This window comes from Citrus clementina, unplaced genomic scaffold, assembly GCF_000493195.1.
Source record: "Citrus clementina cultivar Clemenules unplaced genomic scaffold, Citrus_clementina_v1.0 scaffold_4, whole genome shotgun sequence".
In the NCBI taxonomy this organism is placed as follows: Eukaryota; Viridiplantae; Streptophyta; class Magnoliopsida; order Sapindales; family Rutaceae; genus Citrus; species Citrus x clementina.
In genome coordinates this window covers 24,475,811-24,493,827 of record NW_006262274.1, presented here as the reverse complement: position 1 = coordinate 24,493,827, position 18,017 = coordinate 24,475,811, and the positions used below count along the sequence as shown (strand labels likewise).

General features: G+C 34.4%; 3 protein-coding genes across 5 annotated transcripts; all 3 read left to right on the top strand.

Annotated features, from left to right (window-relative positions):
- The first annotated feature begins 872 nt into the window (after nucleotides 1–872).
- On the top strand, nucleotides 873–3,666 carry LOC18045178 (GSH-induced LITAF domain protein). 3 transcript variants are annotated; one of them, XM_024185713.1, is made up of 4 exons: nucleotides 873–1,208; nucleotides 1,912–2,038; nucleotides 2,148–2,237; nucleotides 2,936–3,666. In XM_024185713.1, exons 1-3 carry the CDS (start codon nucleotides 1,015–1,017, stop codon nucleotides 2,229–2,231), a joined length of 405 nt encoding a protein of 134 aa, XP_024041481.1. In that variant the 5' UTR covers nucleotides 873–1,014; the 3' UTR covers nucleotides 2,232–2,237; nucleotides 2,936–3,666. The 3 variants fall into 3 exon arrangements, with proteins under 3 accessions (XP_024041481.1, XP_006438834.1, XP_006438835.1); XM_006438771.2 differs by lacking the exon at nucleotides 2,936–3,666 and adding an exon at nucleotides 2,841–2,929; XM_006438772.2 differs by lacking the exon at nucleotides 2,936–3,666 and having other exon boundaries at nucleotides 874–1,208; nucleotides 2,148–2,405.
- Nucleotides 3,667–8,737: 5,071 nt separating this feature from the next.
- On the top strand, nucleotides 8,738–12,607 carry LOC18045177 (zinc finger protein CONSTANS-LIKE 14). The gene is made up of 5 exons (XM_006438770.2): nucleotides 8,738–9,860; nucleotides 10,918–11,121; nucleotides 11,785–12,032; nucleotides 12,127–12,224; nucleotides 12,331–12,607. The coding sequence occupies exons 1-5, from the start codon at nucleotides 8,970–8,972 to the stop codon at nucleotides 12,414–12,416; spliced, it is 1,527 nt and encodes a 508-aa protein (XP_006438833.2). The 5' UTR covers nucleotides 8,738–8,969; the 3' UTR covers nucleotides 12,417–12,607.
- An 86-nt stretch (nucleotides 12,608–12,693) lies between these two features.
- Nucleotides 12,694–14,235, top strand: LOC18045176 (leucine-rich repeat protein 1). Its single transcript, XM_024185712.1, has 7 exons — nucleotides 12,694–12,988; nucleotides 13,088–13,220; nucleotides 13,342–13,413; nucleotides 13,491–13,634; nucleotides 13,743–13,823; nucleotides 13,997–14,049; nucleotides 14,153–14,235. Exons 1-7 carry the CDS (start codon nucleotides 12,901–12,903, stop codon nucleotides 14,200–14,202), a joined length of 621 nt encoding a protein of 206 aa, XP_024041480.1. The 5' UTR covers nucleotides 12,694–12,900; the 3' UTR covers nucleotides 14,203–14,235.
- Nucleotides 14,236–18,017: the final 3,782 nt, after the last annotated feature.

Here is an 18,017-nt window from a genome sequence, read left to right as displayed (position 1 = left end):
AATAAATGAAGCCTAGAATTTAAAACTTAATTCTTGGGGTTGCATCTTTATTTGTATCACTTCTAAGACAGACGAATGGACAGGGCTTTTAACGGGCTTCATCGAACATGCTTGGATTTTAAATCGGAGAAACAAGATCCAATTGTTTGGGCCGAATGAAGCATCGTATTTGTCGGTGATCTTGACTTGGTCAACATTTTGCAGCGGTGTAGAGGATTCTATAGTGGGATCCACTAAATATATATATATATATATATATTTTTTTTTTATAGTAGGATCCACTAAGTTTTAATATTAAAAGTATTCGTGAATTTTACAGTGAAACCCACTGCAATAGACTGTCCCACGACTCAACGATTTTTATGTGGTCAAAGTTTGGCCGATTAAATTCGGAAAACATGTCTTTTATGTATGTATTCTAGAAAGCATTTTGTTCTCTTTTTTTTTTCCAAATTCAATTATTAGAAGCTTCCAGCCAGAAAATTCCAGTGTTATCTTCAGATAATAAAATATTGTGGGTAATGTAGCAAGGCCCACATAATAACTTGAGTTAAAATTTGAAAGGAAAAGAAAAATAACTGTTCATTTGTAAAGTTGATATAATAACCAAATAAATGAACGATCAGATATTTATAACTTAGAAATATATTTTACCATAAATCTTTTAATTCTATCAGGAATATAAAAAGAAAAACACACATTTTCCGGTCGTAAATCAGTTGTTATTTATTTATTTTTTTAAATTAATAGCATAATAGTCATTTAGGGGGGGGGGGGGGGGGAATTTTTTCTGAAAGTAGGTGCCGTCTAAAGACCGCATTCGCGTTTCCGAGGACGTTTTGGGAAATCTACCTATAATATTTATATAAATGGCCGGAGCAGACCAGCTCATCACAGGTTGCTTTTGTAATAAAAATTCAAATCCGAACAACAACAAATTAAAGAATAAAAGTTGCACGTCAAAATTTTGATCGATCTCGGCCTCCGTATCGGATTCCGAAACAGTTTTGAGAAATGGCGAAAAACGACGAACCGGTGGTCGGAGTTCCGTTCTACGTGGGACAGAATCCGTACCAAAAGGGAGAGATCCCGCCAAACGCTATACTCGGCGATCCCATGGGAATTCCGATTCAACAAACGATTTATCGGGATACTCCCGCTCCCTTCAGCTGCGTTTACTGTGGCAATTCCGGCGTTACCCAAGTCAGGTATTGGTTACATTTCCAGGGTTTTTGTTTTTGTCTCGTATCTTGCGTGACCTTGCTGATTATAATAAGTGAGCAGTAATTGAAATATTTTTCAATGAATTGAATTAGTTGTTGCCGTCGCGTTGAATACAGTTCTTAAATGGCGAAAAGGAGACCATTTTTGTCATTCCATAGTTTGAAGCTATATGAAAAATATTAAAATACATAATCAAGAAGAAGCAAAATCTGTGAAAACCCTGAAGCCTGATTATTTTTGGGTGGTAAAATGGAAGAAAGCTTAAGTCTAATTAACATTACCGTTAGAATTTGTGTTAATTTGGAAGTTTTTCAACTTGTTTGGTCGCCCCTTTCCCATGCTTATAGAGCTGCACGAACTCTGAATCTGTAATTGGCTTACTGATGCTCTGATTAACAGAAAGCAAAAGGGAGCTCAAACTCAATGTTTTTGTTTTTGTTGATTAATTATTGCTAACAAGCTACATTCCTTCAATTCAATCATTTACATATTTTTCTTGAAGTTCTGTTTCCTTAAACACAGATTTGAGTAATTAGAAATTTAGAAGAATTGCCATTCATCTATGAATTCTACACTTTTTTCTATGCATTACACTTAATTTCTTGTTTCAAATTATTAGTCAGTTACTCAGTTATTTTACTCTTTTTTTTCCCCCTTATTGGGTCTTTATTTCAATGCGAAACCCAGATCAAAGCCAAGTTCGGCAGCTGTTGTTGGTTGTATGATGCCATTCTTTCTTGGCATATGCTTTCTTTGCCCTTCAATGGACTGCCTTTGGCATAAGTATCACTACTGCCCTTCATGCAATGAAAAGGTAAGCAATTGTTTCAGTCATATTCTCTTCTGTAGTTTTGTCCTAGTCACTCATGGTGTGTTTTCATTTCAAAGATTGTGATTTACTCTGGCTTTGGCTCTTGGTTCAGGTTGCCAATTTTGAGAAAAGAGACATCTGCGCTGTGATGGATCCTCCACACTGGACGCAGTTGAGCTTCGCATTGCCTGCTTAGTGTTGTGTAAGGCCTATTAAATTGTATCATGTCTATGCTTTTTCCTCTAGATTGTATGAGCTCTCCTATATTATCAGATACTCTTTCAGTTGCATCTTGTCTATAGATGGAGTTGTAAACAAAGCTGTTGATGAATAAACTTTACAATAGTGTATAAACAATGTTATTTTTCTATATATTTATGTATCATAAAGTTTATGCTTCTCAGATTTACTTAGAATCCTCTTTTGGAATGTTTTGCATGTTCCTTAGTAATGCCTATTTGGGGTTGCAAGGTTTGCATGGGTGAGAATGGCCAAAACCCCTGGTCATAGACTGGTGCTGCAAGAATTTCTCTTTATAATGTGTTTAATGATAGTTTTCATCGTAATCTCAACCCTGTACAGGAAGGTAATAAAAAATGCTAACTGCGGCACTTGATTGCAGTTTGTCATGAAAGCCACATTTGCATGAATGCGATACAATATATCAATCACTTGATGTCATGACTCAAAAATGCTTATAAATGTTTTCAGAGTTTGTAAAGAAAGCATTTGATCTTTTGCATAAATTTCTAACAAGTAGGCGGACCTCCCTCAAATTTTTTCCTGTTGGCTGTTTGCTGTGTAGGGTTACAACTATGTTTTAATTACTGATGAAAAGATAGATGGACAGTACAGCATGTGAACTTAGTTAATATGTCCCTCTACTTGTGTCTTTGAAAGTTCATTATCTACTCAAGCAAGTAATGCTGCCATTGAGAAGAAGGTTCGGTCCAGCGTGAGAGATAAGAGCCATCTTGCTAGCCAAGGAGATGGCCTGCAAACCACTCAAAGATACTACAGTCCTTTCATTTTCTTGAAGTAGAATGTAAGCACTACTCTACTTCGTGATCTGATTTTATGTTAATTAACTCGTATATTTTGAGAAATGATAAATAAGTAAGAATACCGTTGAGGGGCTCCAGGCAAGTCATCCTTGGCTACAAAACGAGAACCTTTACCTTCACCTGGGAACCTCTTCCTCCTGAATTCTAACACATAGATAAATCATCAAATCCGATGCTGATGAAATGGCGTGTTTTGATGAATCATGAAGCCTCTATTTATGGCCGACGATTGCTCAATGTTACATTCACGTAATTGTATTAGTGTTATGATCTTTATCATATCAATTAATTTGCATGATAACCCACTCCCAGGCAGAATATATCGGAATTTTAGTGGGCAGACGTACGCCCACCACCCCTCATGTTCCTTGATGGTCCAAAACATAATCGAATTTCAAACTCATGAAAAGTACTAAAGTATGGCTGAAGTTTCACTCTTCTATTGCTCCGAATTTTGACTCTTGCCGAATTCTGAAGTCGGAAGGATTTTGTGCCGTTTGATTTGTATCTATCTTTTCCGCATGCAAAATATTTGCTCCAAATAAAAGTGTTAACCCTTCTGTAAAAGTTTTTCAATCGAATTGTGTGCATATTGACTATTAAGCGCATGTGACGTACGAGATGAATCATGAACGGGGCTTGAGAGACTAATCCTTTCATTAGATCAACCGTTAAGAAAATACATGATTTATGTTGGAATATTATACAACCAAACAACAGTTTCATTTTCTTCCTAAGGCAGCTTGGCTAAGGAACGGGCTACGGCATTACGGGATCTAATGTATGTTGAGCTTTGAAGTCCTGAAAGTTCAACCACCACCTGAGAATCCTATTCCATGATTAAGGAAGCCACGCCTGCTCTCTGTGACACCTGTTTTCCCCAATCTATAGCCGTTGCTTCCGCCAAAGCTACATTGTCATAGTATATAGTGGTTTTAACTAAAGCTGCTACAAGATTTCCGTTAGAATCTCTACTAGCAACTTCCCGCCCCGTCAGTTGCTTATCTATATTAACAGCGCGTCGACATTTGCCTTTAGCCACCCACTAGGTGGGGGTTAGGGGTACCATTGTTTCCGTTTGGCAGCATCATCAATTGCAGCTTGATGTATGCCTTGTCCGAGGTCACCTTGAAGATCTCCTGCCCACGGGGAATTTCTCTAGATTTTCCTGGCCAAATTTGGGTTGGGAAAAACAAGTAATCTGCACTCAATCTAAACTTATAATCGAATGATAGTTTGTGTGCGTATTGGTTTCATCATATATTCGGATCGGATCAAATCTAACCCGATCCAATTGAGTTGGAGTCTTCATTTGCATTCGATCTATTTTTCAAATCAGATCAGGTTAGATACAATGATATGGCCACCCATATACCATCCCCACCCGGGCGACCTTAGCTAAGTGATAAGAGATGAGACAGTTTTTGAGTTCCGTTAATTTTAATTTAATTAACCGGTCCCTCTATCTTATATAAATGTAAGATACACTCCCCTCACATAAATAGTATATGGGTCCCACACATACACTATTCATGTGAGAATAGTGTATCTTACATGCATGTAAGATAGAGATTGCCTTAATTAACTATTTCGAGTTTGGGAGTCGAAAAATCTACAAACTTGAACCTGGAATTTCTTGGAGTCTTGGGCCTGTCTCAAAGAAGTCCTAATTTCATTTTTGAGACTTGTCCGAAGCACATATTCGACCCAAATTCATCAGGGGTGGAATGTTACCATCCTAGAAACATTTAAGATTTTACAAAAAATTTCTGAAAGTTTGATAATAACATTCACTTTTACTTTTTCGTATCACTGTATTTTATTGATAGCTAGTAGTCCTTTTCAAAAATTATTATGGATTAACCTCAATCACTAACATACTCGAATTATTAACTAAGAGGATAAGGATCCTCTTTCGAATTGAGAGTTTTGTAATCCATCTTGAAAAGATAAAATTGCTTCTTTGTGGTACATAAGCGTACGGATGGTTAAATACGAGTATTATAAAAAGATTACTAAAGGTAAGCGACTTAAAAAATGTAATGTAATAAATTAGATTACTGTAAGTGGCATAATCTTCTATAGTGTCGCAGTGAAAATGAGTTCCAGTGCCTAGGACTCAAAATTCCAACCTTATATAGTTGGTATGTATTACTAAATTATGTTATGTATATTATTGTTTTAACTAGATTTTTGGGTGAAGAAAAATGTATAAAAACATAGTTAAACGTAATTAATTTGTACTAAGGTGAAGTGGTGCCTAGCGTAGTTGAGTATATTGATTGTTTTGGCTTTAAGTGAAAGCTGGAAAGTCTGGAGAGATTTGGCTTCAAGGGTTTTGTTTAACATACAAAAGAAAGAAATAAGGATAGAAGTAGTGAAAACAGTGTCACTTGCTACGTTTGGAGCTCAAGTTAGTTTTGGGCCAATTTTTTGGGTGTTAAGAGCTTGCGAGCTCTCAACAATGGAGGCTAGAGGTTCAAGAAGGGTAAAGAACATATGCAAAATGTCGTCATTGCCCAAAAAGAATCATTGATCTTTTAGTCAGGAATTAGTTAAGGAATATGGTGTATCCCATGTACCATTTTGATTACTTGGTATGCCTCGCATAGGTTATTAATTTTTTGGTGACACATGGCGTTTTATTACTTAGTATTATATTATTTCTCCCAAACAGTTCTAGACTAATTCATAATTGTAACGATTTAGCCGTAATAAACTTCTATTATATCAATAAATAGCATAATAATAATAATTAAAAAAAAACTCACTAAAATAAAAAGAATTTCATGCAAACAAATGCCAGCAACAACAAGGTTATCATATGCGCAAAGTAATTTACTTGCAACTGATGTTTTGGTTGCAGAATTCCCGCACGTCATCCGTGACGTAATTTATCACATGCCACAAATACTCATCATGAATAAGGCCTGAAGAAGGGCCGAAGAATGCAGATCAATTCTGTTTGGGCCCAAATCAGGGTTTCTCGCTTCAAATTAAATACAAACCGTCGAGGATCCTTTCACAATAATTCATTATCAGATCAGAATCAGATGCCAAGTTCTTCTTTTTGTTCCCGTCTACTTCTCATCAAAAATGAAAATGCATTTTCCAATCTCTTTCATCATTCTGCTGAGTCGGCAAAATCGATAATAAATATCTTTTCTGTTTTTTTTTTTTTTTTCTGAAATTGGTTACCATCCGATGCATTTCCAATCTCTTTCATCATCCTGCTGAGTTGGCAAAATCGATAATAAATATCTTTTCTGTTTTTTTTTTTTTCTGAAATTGGTTACCATCCGAAATTTATTAGAAATCTAAATACGTACTACCTATATATATTTATAGCACCAATAATTGGGAAAAGTCTACCCTCGCCCGTAATTGTGTGAGTGACTTATCAATTAATATTTTTAATGGAAAAGTCACAAAATCGTATCATGACCAAATAAGGAGGAGAAAAAAAAAAAAGGGCTGGCATTGAACAAACCTACCTAGTACGGTCGCAGATTAGTTATTTATTTTTCTTCTTATTGGGAAAAGGAGTCACAAATTGTTTTAAAACGATGAAAAAAAAAAAAAGCAAAATCCCAAGAGGGGAGGTGCTAAAAATAAAATTGCGAGGACGGTGGTCGGTGGAGGTGGGGAGTTGGCTGAAGGAAGTATTATAATTTTGATAAATTACGTCACGGATGACGACGTGCGTAGTCCTTTAATATTGACTTGAATTGGTTTGGGGGATCTCCTATCTTACATGCATGTAAGATAGAGTTTGCCTTGGTTTGGGAGCTTCAAAATGTTGTTCTGATTACGTTATTTGCTCTTCTTTCAAAGCTTCACACGTGATCCACAACAGTGTTTTCACCTCGCCTTGACTACGTTCGGTAATACTGCTAATGCCGCCCGCCGCTACGATGTAGATGTTTCGCTGCCACCGGCCCACTTGCTTTTGGTGCCTCCTTTCACATTGTGGCCCACCCTTGAGTTTAGTCTAATCTCAATTATTAATGATTCTTGAAAACGAAAGCCCAACTAATAATTGAGTTTTCATTCGGTCGTCCGTATCTTCTTTGGCTCGACGACGCGATCATTTGTTTTCCTTTCTTAAAATTCTATCTACAACAGTTGGAAATCAATCTTGTTCTTGCACCCTCGTAACGTAACATCGGATACACAGGAGCCGCGCGGTGTTAGCGCTACTTTCTTTTTCTCATCATCATGACCTGAAACTTGCTGCTGATAGTCTAGATACATATATAGTATTAGTACGCCTAAAATATTTATCTAATAATAACTCGAAAATTTATTCTCACTATACCCTATGTAAAGGAAAATTACTCCAACTAAGACTTGAACTCACACACAATGTTTGAGAGCCTGAATTCTCACCGTTAGGCTTTAATGCAATATTTGATTTAGTATTGCTAATGTAATTTTCTGTAATATTTATTTCTTACTTTAAAATTGAGATGAGGATGAGAAACGCTGTCTTCAATCAATTTTTTTTTTTTTTTTTTTTGGTTTTGAGGTACTTTGACTACTCATGGGTAAATTGGTAAAATCATATAATGTTAAATAATATGTTTACTTATTAGAATTGGAATGAGTAAGGATCGGAATAGACTGAAATCAGAATGAGAATTAAGAATAAAAATAAGTTGTTTGCTTGAGTTGCATAAATCAAAATCAAAATCAAAATCAAAATCAAAATCAATTTTTTAATTGTAATTATAATTATAATAATTATTAATGTTTTTGTTGTTATTATTATTACTAATTTTTTAATTGTAAATGTTATCATAATAATAATAATAATAATAATAATAATAATAATAATAATAATAATTTAATATTAAAATGAGGTGAAAAGAATTTTTAGTTTTATCTAAGGGTGAAAATATCAATTTATTTCATATTTTCTTTTTTCTTTTTCATTCCACCTTTTTCTATAATCCTCGTTCCTAAATTTATGCATCCTAACTAAAATCTATTCTCTTATCCATAATCCAAAAAATAAATGCAATATAACATATATGTACTACTGCTACATCAAGATCGCCTTTTTTTTTTTTTTTTTTTTGTGGAATAGAGTAATTAGAATATCATATTAGCGACATGCTTCCATTGAAGTCACGAGAATCATTTATCCTTAGGGATAGAGATATTGTTAATTATTTTAACAATATCAGCGGTTGGGCTCCCTCATTAGGGATTAGCCTTTGTTATTAAAATCCTGTTAAATCTTAACCTGTTATGCTTTTTGCTCTTCCTAAAAGTATCAAAAAGCCATTCCATTCTCGTCTTGGCCCACACAATAAATCATGTGCCTTTGATCTCCTCTTTTACTTTTCCAATTCAACTATTCATTCCGACAACCACCACCCACCATAAATCCACTACGCCTACGCCTTAATCACACCTATCCGACGATCCCCAATCCTCAACTCATCCAACGCTCGAGATTCGATAATCAAATTTTGTCACGTTACTAAAGGAAACATACTAGCAAATCTTAATTGTTTGATTGGGTGCGTAAGGAAATGCCTTGAATTTAGGTGCCAGATCAGCAAAAAGTGAAAAGATATTTTCTTAACTGGGCTCCACGTCTTACTAACAGATCCCATCATCGGTCATCACTCAATTCACTAGCGAGCAAGTTAACCCACGCTCATCAGCCAGCCTCGGTTTCTACAAAAACAGAAATAACATTAATCCCCAAAAGGTCAAAAATGTTTCTTCTCCTTGTTTCCAGAAATTGAAGAAAATTACCAAAACACACTCTCTTATCTTCCTCCCCTTGCGATCAGTTAGGGTTTTGAAAACAAAAACACAAAATAAAAAAGAAACTTTATTGAATATTTTGCTTGAAAATGGACATGGTGAGTCCGCAATCCGACAGGAACAAAGAAAGCGTGCCGTGCGATTTCTGCAGTGACCAAATAGCGGTTCTTTACTGTAGAGCTGACTCAGCGAAGCTCTGTTTGTTCTGCGACCACCATGTGCACTCGGCGAACCTACTTTCAAAGAAACACATCCGGTCACAGATCTGCGATAACTGCCGCAGCGAACCAGTGACGTTCCGGTGCGCCACTGACAATTTGGTGCTCTGTCAAGAGTGCGATTGGGACGCGCACGGTAGCTGCTCTGTGTCTGCCGCGCACGATCGCGTCCCAATCGAAGGCTTCTCCGGTTGTCCATCGGCTCTCGAGCTGGCGTCCATGTGGAATTTCGATCTTCAGGGTAAGAAACTGAACGAAACGGCGTCCTTTGGTGAGTACTGGAACGGGAGTCAAGATTTCGAATCCTTGTGGATGTATAAAGCCAACGGGATTATGAACAGTCAGGATTTAACGGTGCCGAATGAGAAAGGTTTCTTTTTTAATGGAGATTTAATGAGTTGTATGTCAAAGAGACAAGGTCAGAGTCAGAGTCCGAGTTGTGGTAAGCTGAAACAAGTGATACATAAACAATTGGTGGAGTTGTTAAAGACAAACTCGATGGTGAATGAAAATGGTAATAAAATTATTAACAATAACGATAGTAATAACGACAACAATATTAGTATGAATAATAGTGTTGGCGGCCGCGGCGAGAATTTGGTGCCGACGACGAGGATGAATGAATTGGGGAATGGGGTTGAGCAACAAGCGCCTTTCACGTCTCTGCTTATGATGCAGCGACAATTCGGTTCTAAAGAGTGTGATCGTGTTGGCGACGAGGGTATGTTTTGGGATGGACATTCTTGTGGTCAGGGTGCTCAGGTATTGTTTTTGAGTACTGTTGAATTTATAGGTTATTTTCATTTAAATCTGTGACAATGCTGCTTGTCAAACTTTAAATTGAAATCCTGAGTTTCCTTTGCTATTTTTGGCTTGTACAAAACCAGAAACGTTTTGTTTTTCTTGTGTGCAGAGATGTCTTGGTTTTCGTTAATTCCTCCTTGTTAAAATAATGGCGTGTTGTTGATTTTCCGTGTCAACTAATCTGAATGCATATGAACTTCATGTTTAATATTGTTTCCATAACAAGCATGCCTTTTGAGGAAGCATTTATCTTTGATATTCCGTGTTTGTACTGTTTTCTTAAAAGATAATCCTTGAGGTGGGCTGAGTTTTCTTCTCTAGAATGGCTTTCTGGATTTCAATCTGATGCTGCCAAGGAATGTTCCTCTTTTTTCAATTTGATAAATTGACCTGTGAAACCATGACTGTTTAACATTTTCATGTCATTTCAGCATTACTCCCTTATCTTTCTAGTAATAACACTGAGCCGTGTCTTCCTTGCGACAGCTCAAGCATTACACAGTTACAAGTTTTTTTGAACTTACAAGCTTTTCTATATATTACCAACTTTTCTGTCACATGTGCTACAACAAGAAACTTGTGACGAAAAAGTTTGGAACATTGAAAAAGAAAAAAGAAAAAAATTCGAAGTGCAAAGAAAAACTTGTGGCGGTGTAATGCTGGAGTCGGTCTAACATAGACTGTCTCATGTCACAGACGTAAATCGATTACGGGTTATAAGGATGGGGTTGAAGGTTTTGGCAATTTGGGATTTGAACTAGGTATTGTTGGCTCTTTTCTCTGCATATTGCATTTTTTAATTAGTTTGTTTTTAATGTAATAAACATTAGTTTATCGATTTCCATAGTGTCCTTTTTTTTTGGGATAATTTTCCTCTTTATAGTTATATTGTGGTTAGTACTGATTTCTCTCTTTTAATTAATTTGCCTCGTTTTTCGAGGTTTTAAATGTAATAAATGTTACTAATAGACTCATGTGCTATCTGTGATAATGGTTTCTTGCTACTCACTCACAGATATGGGATTTTAATTTGGGACGATTGAGGGGCAATGAAGAATTTAAACAGGTAGAAGTTGCATATGGTGCAAGTGATTCAGTATTTATGATCAAGAACTTCAATGAACTGATGAAAGAAACATCCCTTACTAATACTGAAATTTTTGGAGAAATGTACCCGATGAATTGTCCCGTCACACATGATGACATGGCATCATTTAATGTACGTTCTCTCAGTAGTTGCTCATTTTTATTTTAATTGTTTTATTATTTTGATTTTGATTGCATGTGATATTGTGCTTGGAATATTAATTTGTACTCTCGTATAATATTTTGTAGTACTTGGATTTTGATTTGTGTGATAATTTTTGAGGTCTTGTGTGTATTTTCTGTAGTTTAAGTTGGTGGATGTCTCTAAGTTGTAACAAACTAGTACCTCCAGTGATAAAACTTTCCTTGTCAATGCCCATTGTTCATCAATGCTCCTCTCTCTTGTGAACAACTCTGTGAACATATAGAAAATGGCTCATGAGTTTCCAATTAGAAAATGGCTGTAGAATGAAAAAAAAAGGAGCATATCTGTCTCCCTATAAAACAATCTGTCACACAGCAAAACTGTTTCCTGCATGTATAAGGGATGGTCAACAGTAGATATTTTTGGCAGGCATCGATTGTTTTTTTTTTTTTAATTACCCCCATATATTGGCATAGATGTAGAAGGTTGAGAAAAGGTCTCTGAATTTTTGGTGGATGGACCATAAGATTTGCTTTGTAACATATAATTCTATTAATTCGCCCCTGTTGTTTTAAGTATTTTGGTAAAGTTTTGGCCTTATATAACATTGAGTTTTATCTAGTACTTATATGTCCTATTGTGAAAATTCAGAATAACTCAAATAACCCAACAGCCAATCAGGGGTCTGCAACATCTGAGAGCAACAACCTACCGATAGCAAGGCCATCATCAGGTTCAGCTTTTGGAAAGCCCAAAGGCTCTAGTAGCTCTAAAAATATCCAGTTTGAACAGCCTTTTCTTGTGAGAACAACTGCAGCAGCCAAGGCCAATCTGGAGCTGCTAGCACAAAATCGAGGGAATGCCATGCAGCGTTACAAGGAGAAGAAGAAAACCCGAAGGTATACTCACATTCGTCATTTTTGTTGCCATCTGGCTATATGTTTATCAGATTGTGTGATTTCTGAAGTTCTAATACATGCATCTCATGGATAGATATGACAAGCACATACGGTATGAGTCAAGGAAGGCAAGAGCTGATACTAGGAAGAGAGTGAAAGGTCGATTTGTTAAAGCTAGTGATGCTCCTGAAGGTTGAACACATGCTGAGATAGAGATGTTTCTTGCTTGCTCTTTTGTATATAACTCTGACATTCCTACGGTTAATGCATAATTCAGCAGTCTTTATTTGTTGAACAGTGCCTCTTCTCTGTCTCCTCTCTCTCTCTCTCTCAGCTCTTCCCAAATTTTCCCCCCACCAGAAAGAGCGGGGAAATATGCAATGAGTGGTCTTTAGACGAAGGTTCTGCGAATATTTTTTGGTAAAATTAACATTATCCATTCGATCCAGCTGGCTGCGTTGAAATATAACTGGTAAACGCGATGGATTCATGAAACTTGCTGAATCTGTCTTCTTCAGTGGTTATTATTATGCTTCCAGAAAGACCCCGTTTTCAATCAAACAATTATTCATTAATGATTTCCCAACATTTACATTCATTGTTCTACATTTGACTTGTATGCATGAATTTCATTGTTGATGACTTGACTCAGTGATGCAGAATCTTTGAACTTGTCAAATCATATCTCTTCATTGCTGCAAATTGCCGAAGCTTTTTAGTTCTTCTCCTCACCCCCCCCCCCCTGGCCGGCGCGCGAGTATATATAAATTAGGAAATAGGAATCAACCAACAAAGAAAAGCAACTTGAAACTTGAGTAAGCTCCTAGTTCTCGATCAGATTTTCTTTAACTCTAAACGCCCTGTCCGCATGGCGTCTCAATCTCATTTATATGTTCTGTTTGTGATTGTTGTGGGCGTGGCTGCCTTTGCCGCCCCTGTAAAATGTAATATGGAAGGTACAGTAAATAACATCATTTATGTATGTGTGTGTGTGAATTGTGATGTTGATTGAGCTCACGTATATCGTATTATTTGGATAACATAACGTCTGACAGTGGATGCTCTTTATACCTGGAGAACCACGTTGAGTGACCCAAACAATGTTCTCCAAAGCTGGGATCCAACTTTGGTCAATCCATGCACCTGGTTTCACGTTACCTGCAACAGCGAGAACAGCGTCATCAGGGTGTATGTGTACTTTTTTTTCCTTTTTTTCTTTATAATTATTAACTGAAGAAATTCAATCCAAGATTGATCGTTTCGAAGTGGTTTTGAAATTTTATTATTATTATTGTTAATGAAATTGAAGGGACCTTGGTAATGCCGGATTAAGCGGACCTCTCGTTCCTCAGCTTGGACTTCTGACTAATCTTCAGTATCTGTAAGAAGCTTTGCATTTTATTTTGTTTTTACGTCACTAGAATGAATAAATCCATATTTTTGTACGGCTGCTGGCAGGTCTGTTTATAAAAATAACATAAGTGGATCGATTCCAAGCGAGATTGGTAATTTAAAGAAGCTGATCAGCTTGGGCCTGTTCAACAATCAATTGTCAGGGGCCATTCCAGCATCCATTGGAAACTTGAGATCCTTGAAGTTCATGTAATTAATTTGATATATCCTTTTTAATATCCAAACAAGACATAACAGTAGTTTGGCATCCAAAGAAATTCATTTCACATGTTTGTTCCATAATTGACATGCGCGCAGGAGATTGAATAATAACAATCTAACTGGCAGAATACCAAGAGAGGTGATTCAGCTCATTATAAATGGCAGTTTAAGAATCCTGTGAGTTGTCTGGTTCTCGTTCTCTATCTCGCTTCCTTTTTGTTTCATTTTAAAACTACACAAGACCACCGACACTTCGTAATTGAGACTTTTGACGACGGGCGTACAGCATGTAGTTTTATTACAGCTAGTGCTTGATTGTATGATCGTTAATCCATTGGTTGGTTCATCAGAAACGTAGCAAACAATTCACTGGCAGGGACTATGAGGGCCAAAAACTCAACGGGTACCCGCTATGTGAACACTTTCAACTCTATCCGTCTCCGTGGACATTTTGTTTTTGATTATCTGCTAATCACCAACTATGTTTTGTATTTTTCTTTGTGCAGGATATGCCATCACAAGCGTCATACAAGACCCAAGAGCTCGAAAGTATTAAGTAAAAGTAAATGAACTCCAACTTTCATCTGTTGCACTGTTATGTTAAACAGAGATATAATAAAGTAATTTGGAAGCTCCATTTTTCTTTCATAATAAGAATACAAATTTTTCCACATGCTCTGTCTCTAAAACCCAACTCCCTTTTTCTTTTTCTTTTTCTTTTTTTTCCTCTTCCCCTTTTTAACGTTAAGAATCTAGAAGGAAGCAAAATCAAAATTGCATCTGGAATCAAATAGCTCAACAACTCATATATATGGTTTGGTCAAGGAAGTAATGATGAATTTGATCAACATGTATTGAGAGAAATCATATTATTTTAGTTGATTAGTTGTGTTGATTGAAGATGTTACTTTGGACGCCCCCATCCCAATCAACCAGCCGAGTCTTTCTTTAAAGACAGATTTAATTTCAAACCGGAGGAAAAGCTACAGGATATTGCTACGTTCATGGTTAACATGATGGTCAGTTTGCATTATTCAAACTAAAAAGGTCTTTTTGACCCTTTTTACTTGCAAGCTTTATCAATCTCATCATAGTGATATTTTTTGTCCAACAAGCTTTCTGCTTTAATCATCTTTACTTTTCCAAGTGACAGGTTAAATCTACTAGTCTCTCCCTCTCCCTCTAAGTATCCTAATTTATGGGTGTAGTCCAAATACTTGCGATTAATTTTGAGTCAAACTCTTATGCTGTGTTTATTTTTTGGCGTGGGAGTGAGTAGTGTGGATTCTTCCCACTTCAGTGTTTATGTTGTGTTTACTTGCTGGAGTGAGAGTGAGGAGTGTGGATTCTTCCCACTCCAGCGTTTACTTCCTCTAAATGGGAAGGGAGTAGAAATCCCACTCTCACCTCTCCCTTTTTTACCCTTTTATTTTTTTTAATTTAATTTAATTTAATATTTTATAATTAATAAAATAAAATAAATATTATTATATTTATTTGAATAATAATATTATATTTAACTAAATAATAAGTTGCATTGATTCTAAGTTAAAATTATTTTAAAATAATATTATTATATTAATAGAGAATTAATAAATGTAATATTATTATATTTATTTTAAAAATAATAGTACTATATTTATTTAATATTAATAATAATAAATAGTTTATTCTAAGAAAATATTAATTTTGTACTAAATAATATTATATTATTATTTTATATAATAATAAATTTAATATAATTATATTAAATAAAATAAAATAAGGTTTCATTTTGTATTAAAATTAATAATTTATTGTTCATAATTAAGAATATTAATAATTATAATAAATTTACAAATATAATAAAATAAATATTATTCATTAAATATATTTTTTATTAGTTTTGTAATTAAAAACTATAATTCTTTAAATAAGGATAAAATTGTAATTTGAAACTATTTACTCCCAATCCAAGACAAAGTAAACACATAAATTGGATTCTGATCTCTAATCCATGCTTCCATTCCAGTGTAAGTAAACAACCTACTCCCACTCCCACTCCCACTCCACACTCCCAATCCTAGGATTCCTACTCCTCAGTATTCATAATCCAATCCAAAAAGTAAACGCTACCTTACTTTATTAAATTGGGGAGGGATTGGGAATCTCACTCCGTAGGCCCCACCTATTTTTGGAGTGGGGAGTGGGAGTGGATTTAATGTTTTCTATTTTTTTTATAATTTAATTTAATTTAATATTTTATAATTAATAAAATAAAATAAAAATAATATTATATTTATTTGAATAATATTATTATATTTAACTAAATAATAATTTGCATTGATTCTAAGTTAAAATTATTTAAAAATAATATCATTATATTAATAGATAATTAATAAATATAATATTATTATATTTATTTTAAAAATAATAGTACTATATTTATTTAATATTAATAATTAATAATAATAAATAGTTTTTTCTAAGAAAATATTAATTTTGTACTAAATAATATTATATTATTATTTTATATAATAATAAATTTAATATAATTATATTTAAATTTAATATAATCATATTAAATAAAATAATGTTTCATTTTATATTAAAATTAAAATTAATAAAAAAATGTGATGTTCATAATTAAGAATATTAATAATTATTATAAATTTACAAATATAATAAAAAAAATTTATTCATTAAATATATTTTTTATTAGTTTTGTAATTAAAAACTATAATTCTTTAAATAAGGATAAAATTATAATTTGAAACTATTTACTCCCAATCCAAGACAAAGTAAACACATAAATTGGATTCTGATCTCCATTTCATGCTTCAATTCCAGTGTAAGTAAACAACCTACTCCCACTCTCACTCCACACTCCCACTCCACACTCCCAATCATAGGATTCTCACTTCAATCCAAAAAGTAAACGCTACCTTAATGCACTTTCAGTTAATAAAATTTATTTTTATTTAAAAGAGAGATATCAATAAAGACTCGGAACTTTAATTCTGATGGAAGTAAATTATGAGTAACCACTCTAATCTTACAACTAACTTCTTGCGAGTAAGTCTTTAATTGGATTGACTAAATTATATCTAAATGGCGCCGATAATTTTAAGTATGCGAACCCTAATTGTATGGATTGTTTGATTTTTTTTTTTTTGTCCCAAAAGCAAAATGAAAGAGATTAATGGTCAACAATTGACTCCTTTCATGATTTAAAAAATAAATTAAAATTGAAAAGAATTCGTGTGGTAGTGATTGTACAATCAATGGTCCGTATGGAAAGCTTTTCTCTTTGAAGAACATGGCCTTTTCGGTTTTGCTTTTACTTTCTCAAATATTAATTACCATTGAAGAGAAAGAAAAAGGAAAATGATGAGGGAACCGTAATGCTTTGGCTTAGTCAAGTCACAGCTTTTGAGGAGAAAGCTTATCATAATGTCAAAAAAATCCAAGATACAAAACAAAAGAATATTTTTATTTCCTTGTTTCGTTCCCCCCACAAGATCTTAATTAGCAGAAGAAATTAAAATTAAGAGGTACAGGCGGATCATCTAAACGTGAAGTCAAACAAACATGGCGGGAAAATGGACCCCCAGGGCAATTACATCAATAACATTAAAAGACGAGTATCACATGGCAACAATCACTAGTTTTTCCCAGCTTGCTAAATAATTATGTCCATTTTTCTTTTCATGAGATCAGTTTCTTGCCTAGCTGCAGCTCCACTTTCAAGCAAAAATACCCGTCAACTTTGGACCGTAAACTTGAATGCGAAATGAAGAAAAACTGAGCAAGAAATTAGCTCCTCCCCTGAAAAGTTCGACACTATGTTTATCATTGCTTAGTTTTTGATTTTGTATTTGGCAGTTGATATTAATCAACTACTCATCAATTATAATTAACATCTAACTGCTCATTTGGGCTCTTTTAAGTTCTACTATTTGGCAACTATGCTACCAAACTAAAACCGCCAAGTGTTTTAAACACCAAACGAAAAAAAAATAAAAAAATAGAAGAGTTTGGCAATATATTTTACGTCAAGAATATTTATTTGAATAATTTAGTTTATATCCCAATTCATATGATCACCAATTATTTAGTGAATTTGGAGCAACTCAGCCTTCAACATTTCGCCGAGCTTTCTGTCGAATAGAAAATGTTATTAGGAATAGAATTTTTAAGGAATGTCAAAACTTCTATTCGATCATTAACAGAAATGCTTTTCTGAAAAAAATTGTCTTGTCATTGAAAAGATTAGAATAAATCAACTAATTCTTTACTAGCTTTTTTTGAAGAAGAGGAATTGGTCCTTCAGCAAAAGCAAATTCCTTTGAGCAATTTGGTTGACTTCTTGAACCAATTTGTTATCTTTAA

Excerpts from the sequence above, each read along its gene's own strand:
- LOC18045178 (XM_024185713.1), top strand. The coding sequence starts at position 1,015 with ATGGCGAAAAACGACGAACCGGTGGTCGGAGTTCCGTTCTACGTGGGA. Across the intron at positions 1,209-1,911 it reads TCCGGCGTTACCCAAGTCAG|ATCAAAGCCAAGTTCGGCAG; the intron begins GTATTGGTTACA and ends TGCGAAACCCAG. Across the intron at positions 2,039-2,147 it reads GCCCTTCATGCAATGAAAAG|GTTGCCAATTTTGAGAAAAG; the intron begins GTAAGCAATTGT and ends CTCTTGGTTCAG.
- LOC18045177 (XM_006438770.2), top strand. The coding sequence starts at position 8,970 with ATGGACATGGTGAGTCCGCAATCCGACAGGAACAAAGAAAGCGTGCCG. Across the intron at positions 11,122-11,784 it reads ATGACATGGCATCATTTAAT|AATAACTCAAATAACCCAAC; the intron begins GTACGTTCTCTC and ends GTGAAAATTCAG. Across the intron at positions 12,033-12,126 it reads GAGAAGAAGAAAACCCGAAG|ATATGACAAGCACATACGGT; the intron begins GTATACTCACAT and ends TCTCATGGATAG.
- LOC18045176 (XM_024185712.1), top strand. The coding sequence starts at position 12,901 with ATGGCGTCTCAATCTCATTTATATGTTCTGTTTGTGATTGTTGTGGGC. Across the intron at positions 12,989-13,087 it reads TGTAAAATGTAATATGGAAG|TGGATGCTCTTTATACCTGG; the intron begins GTACAGTAAATA and ends AACGTCTGACAG. Across the intron at positions 13,635-13,742 it reads TTGAGATCCTTGAAGTTCAT|GAGATTGAATAATAACAATC; the intron begins GTAATTAATTTG and ends ACATGCGCGCAG.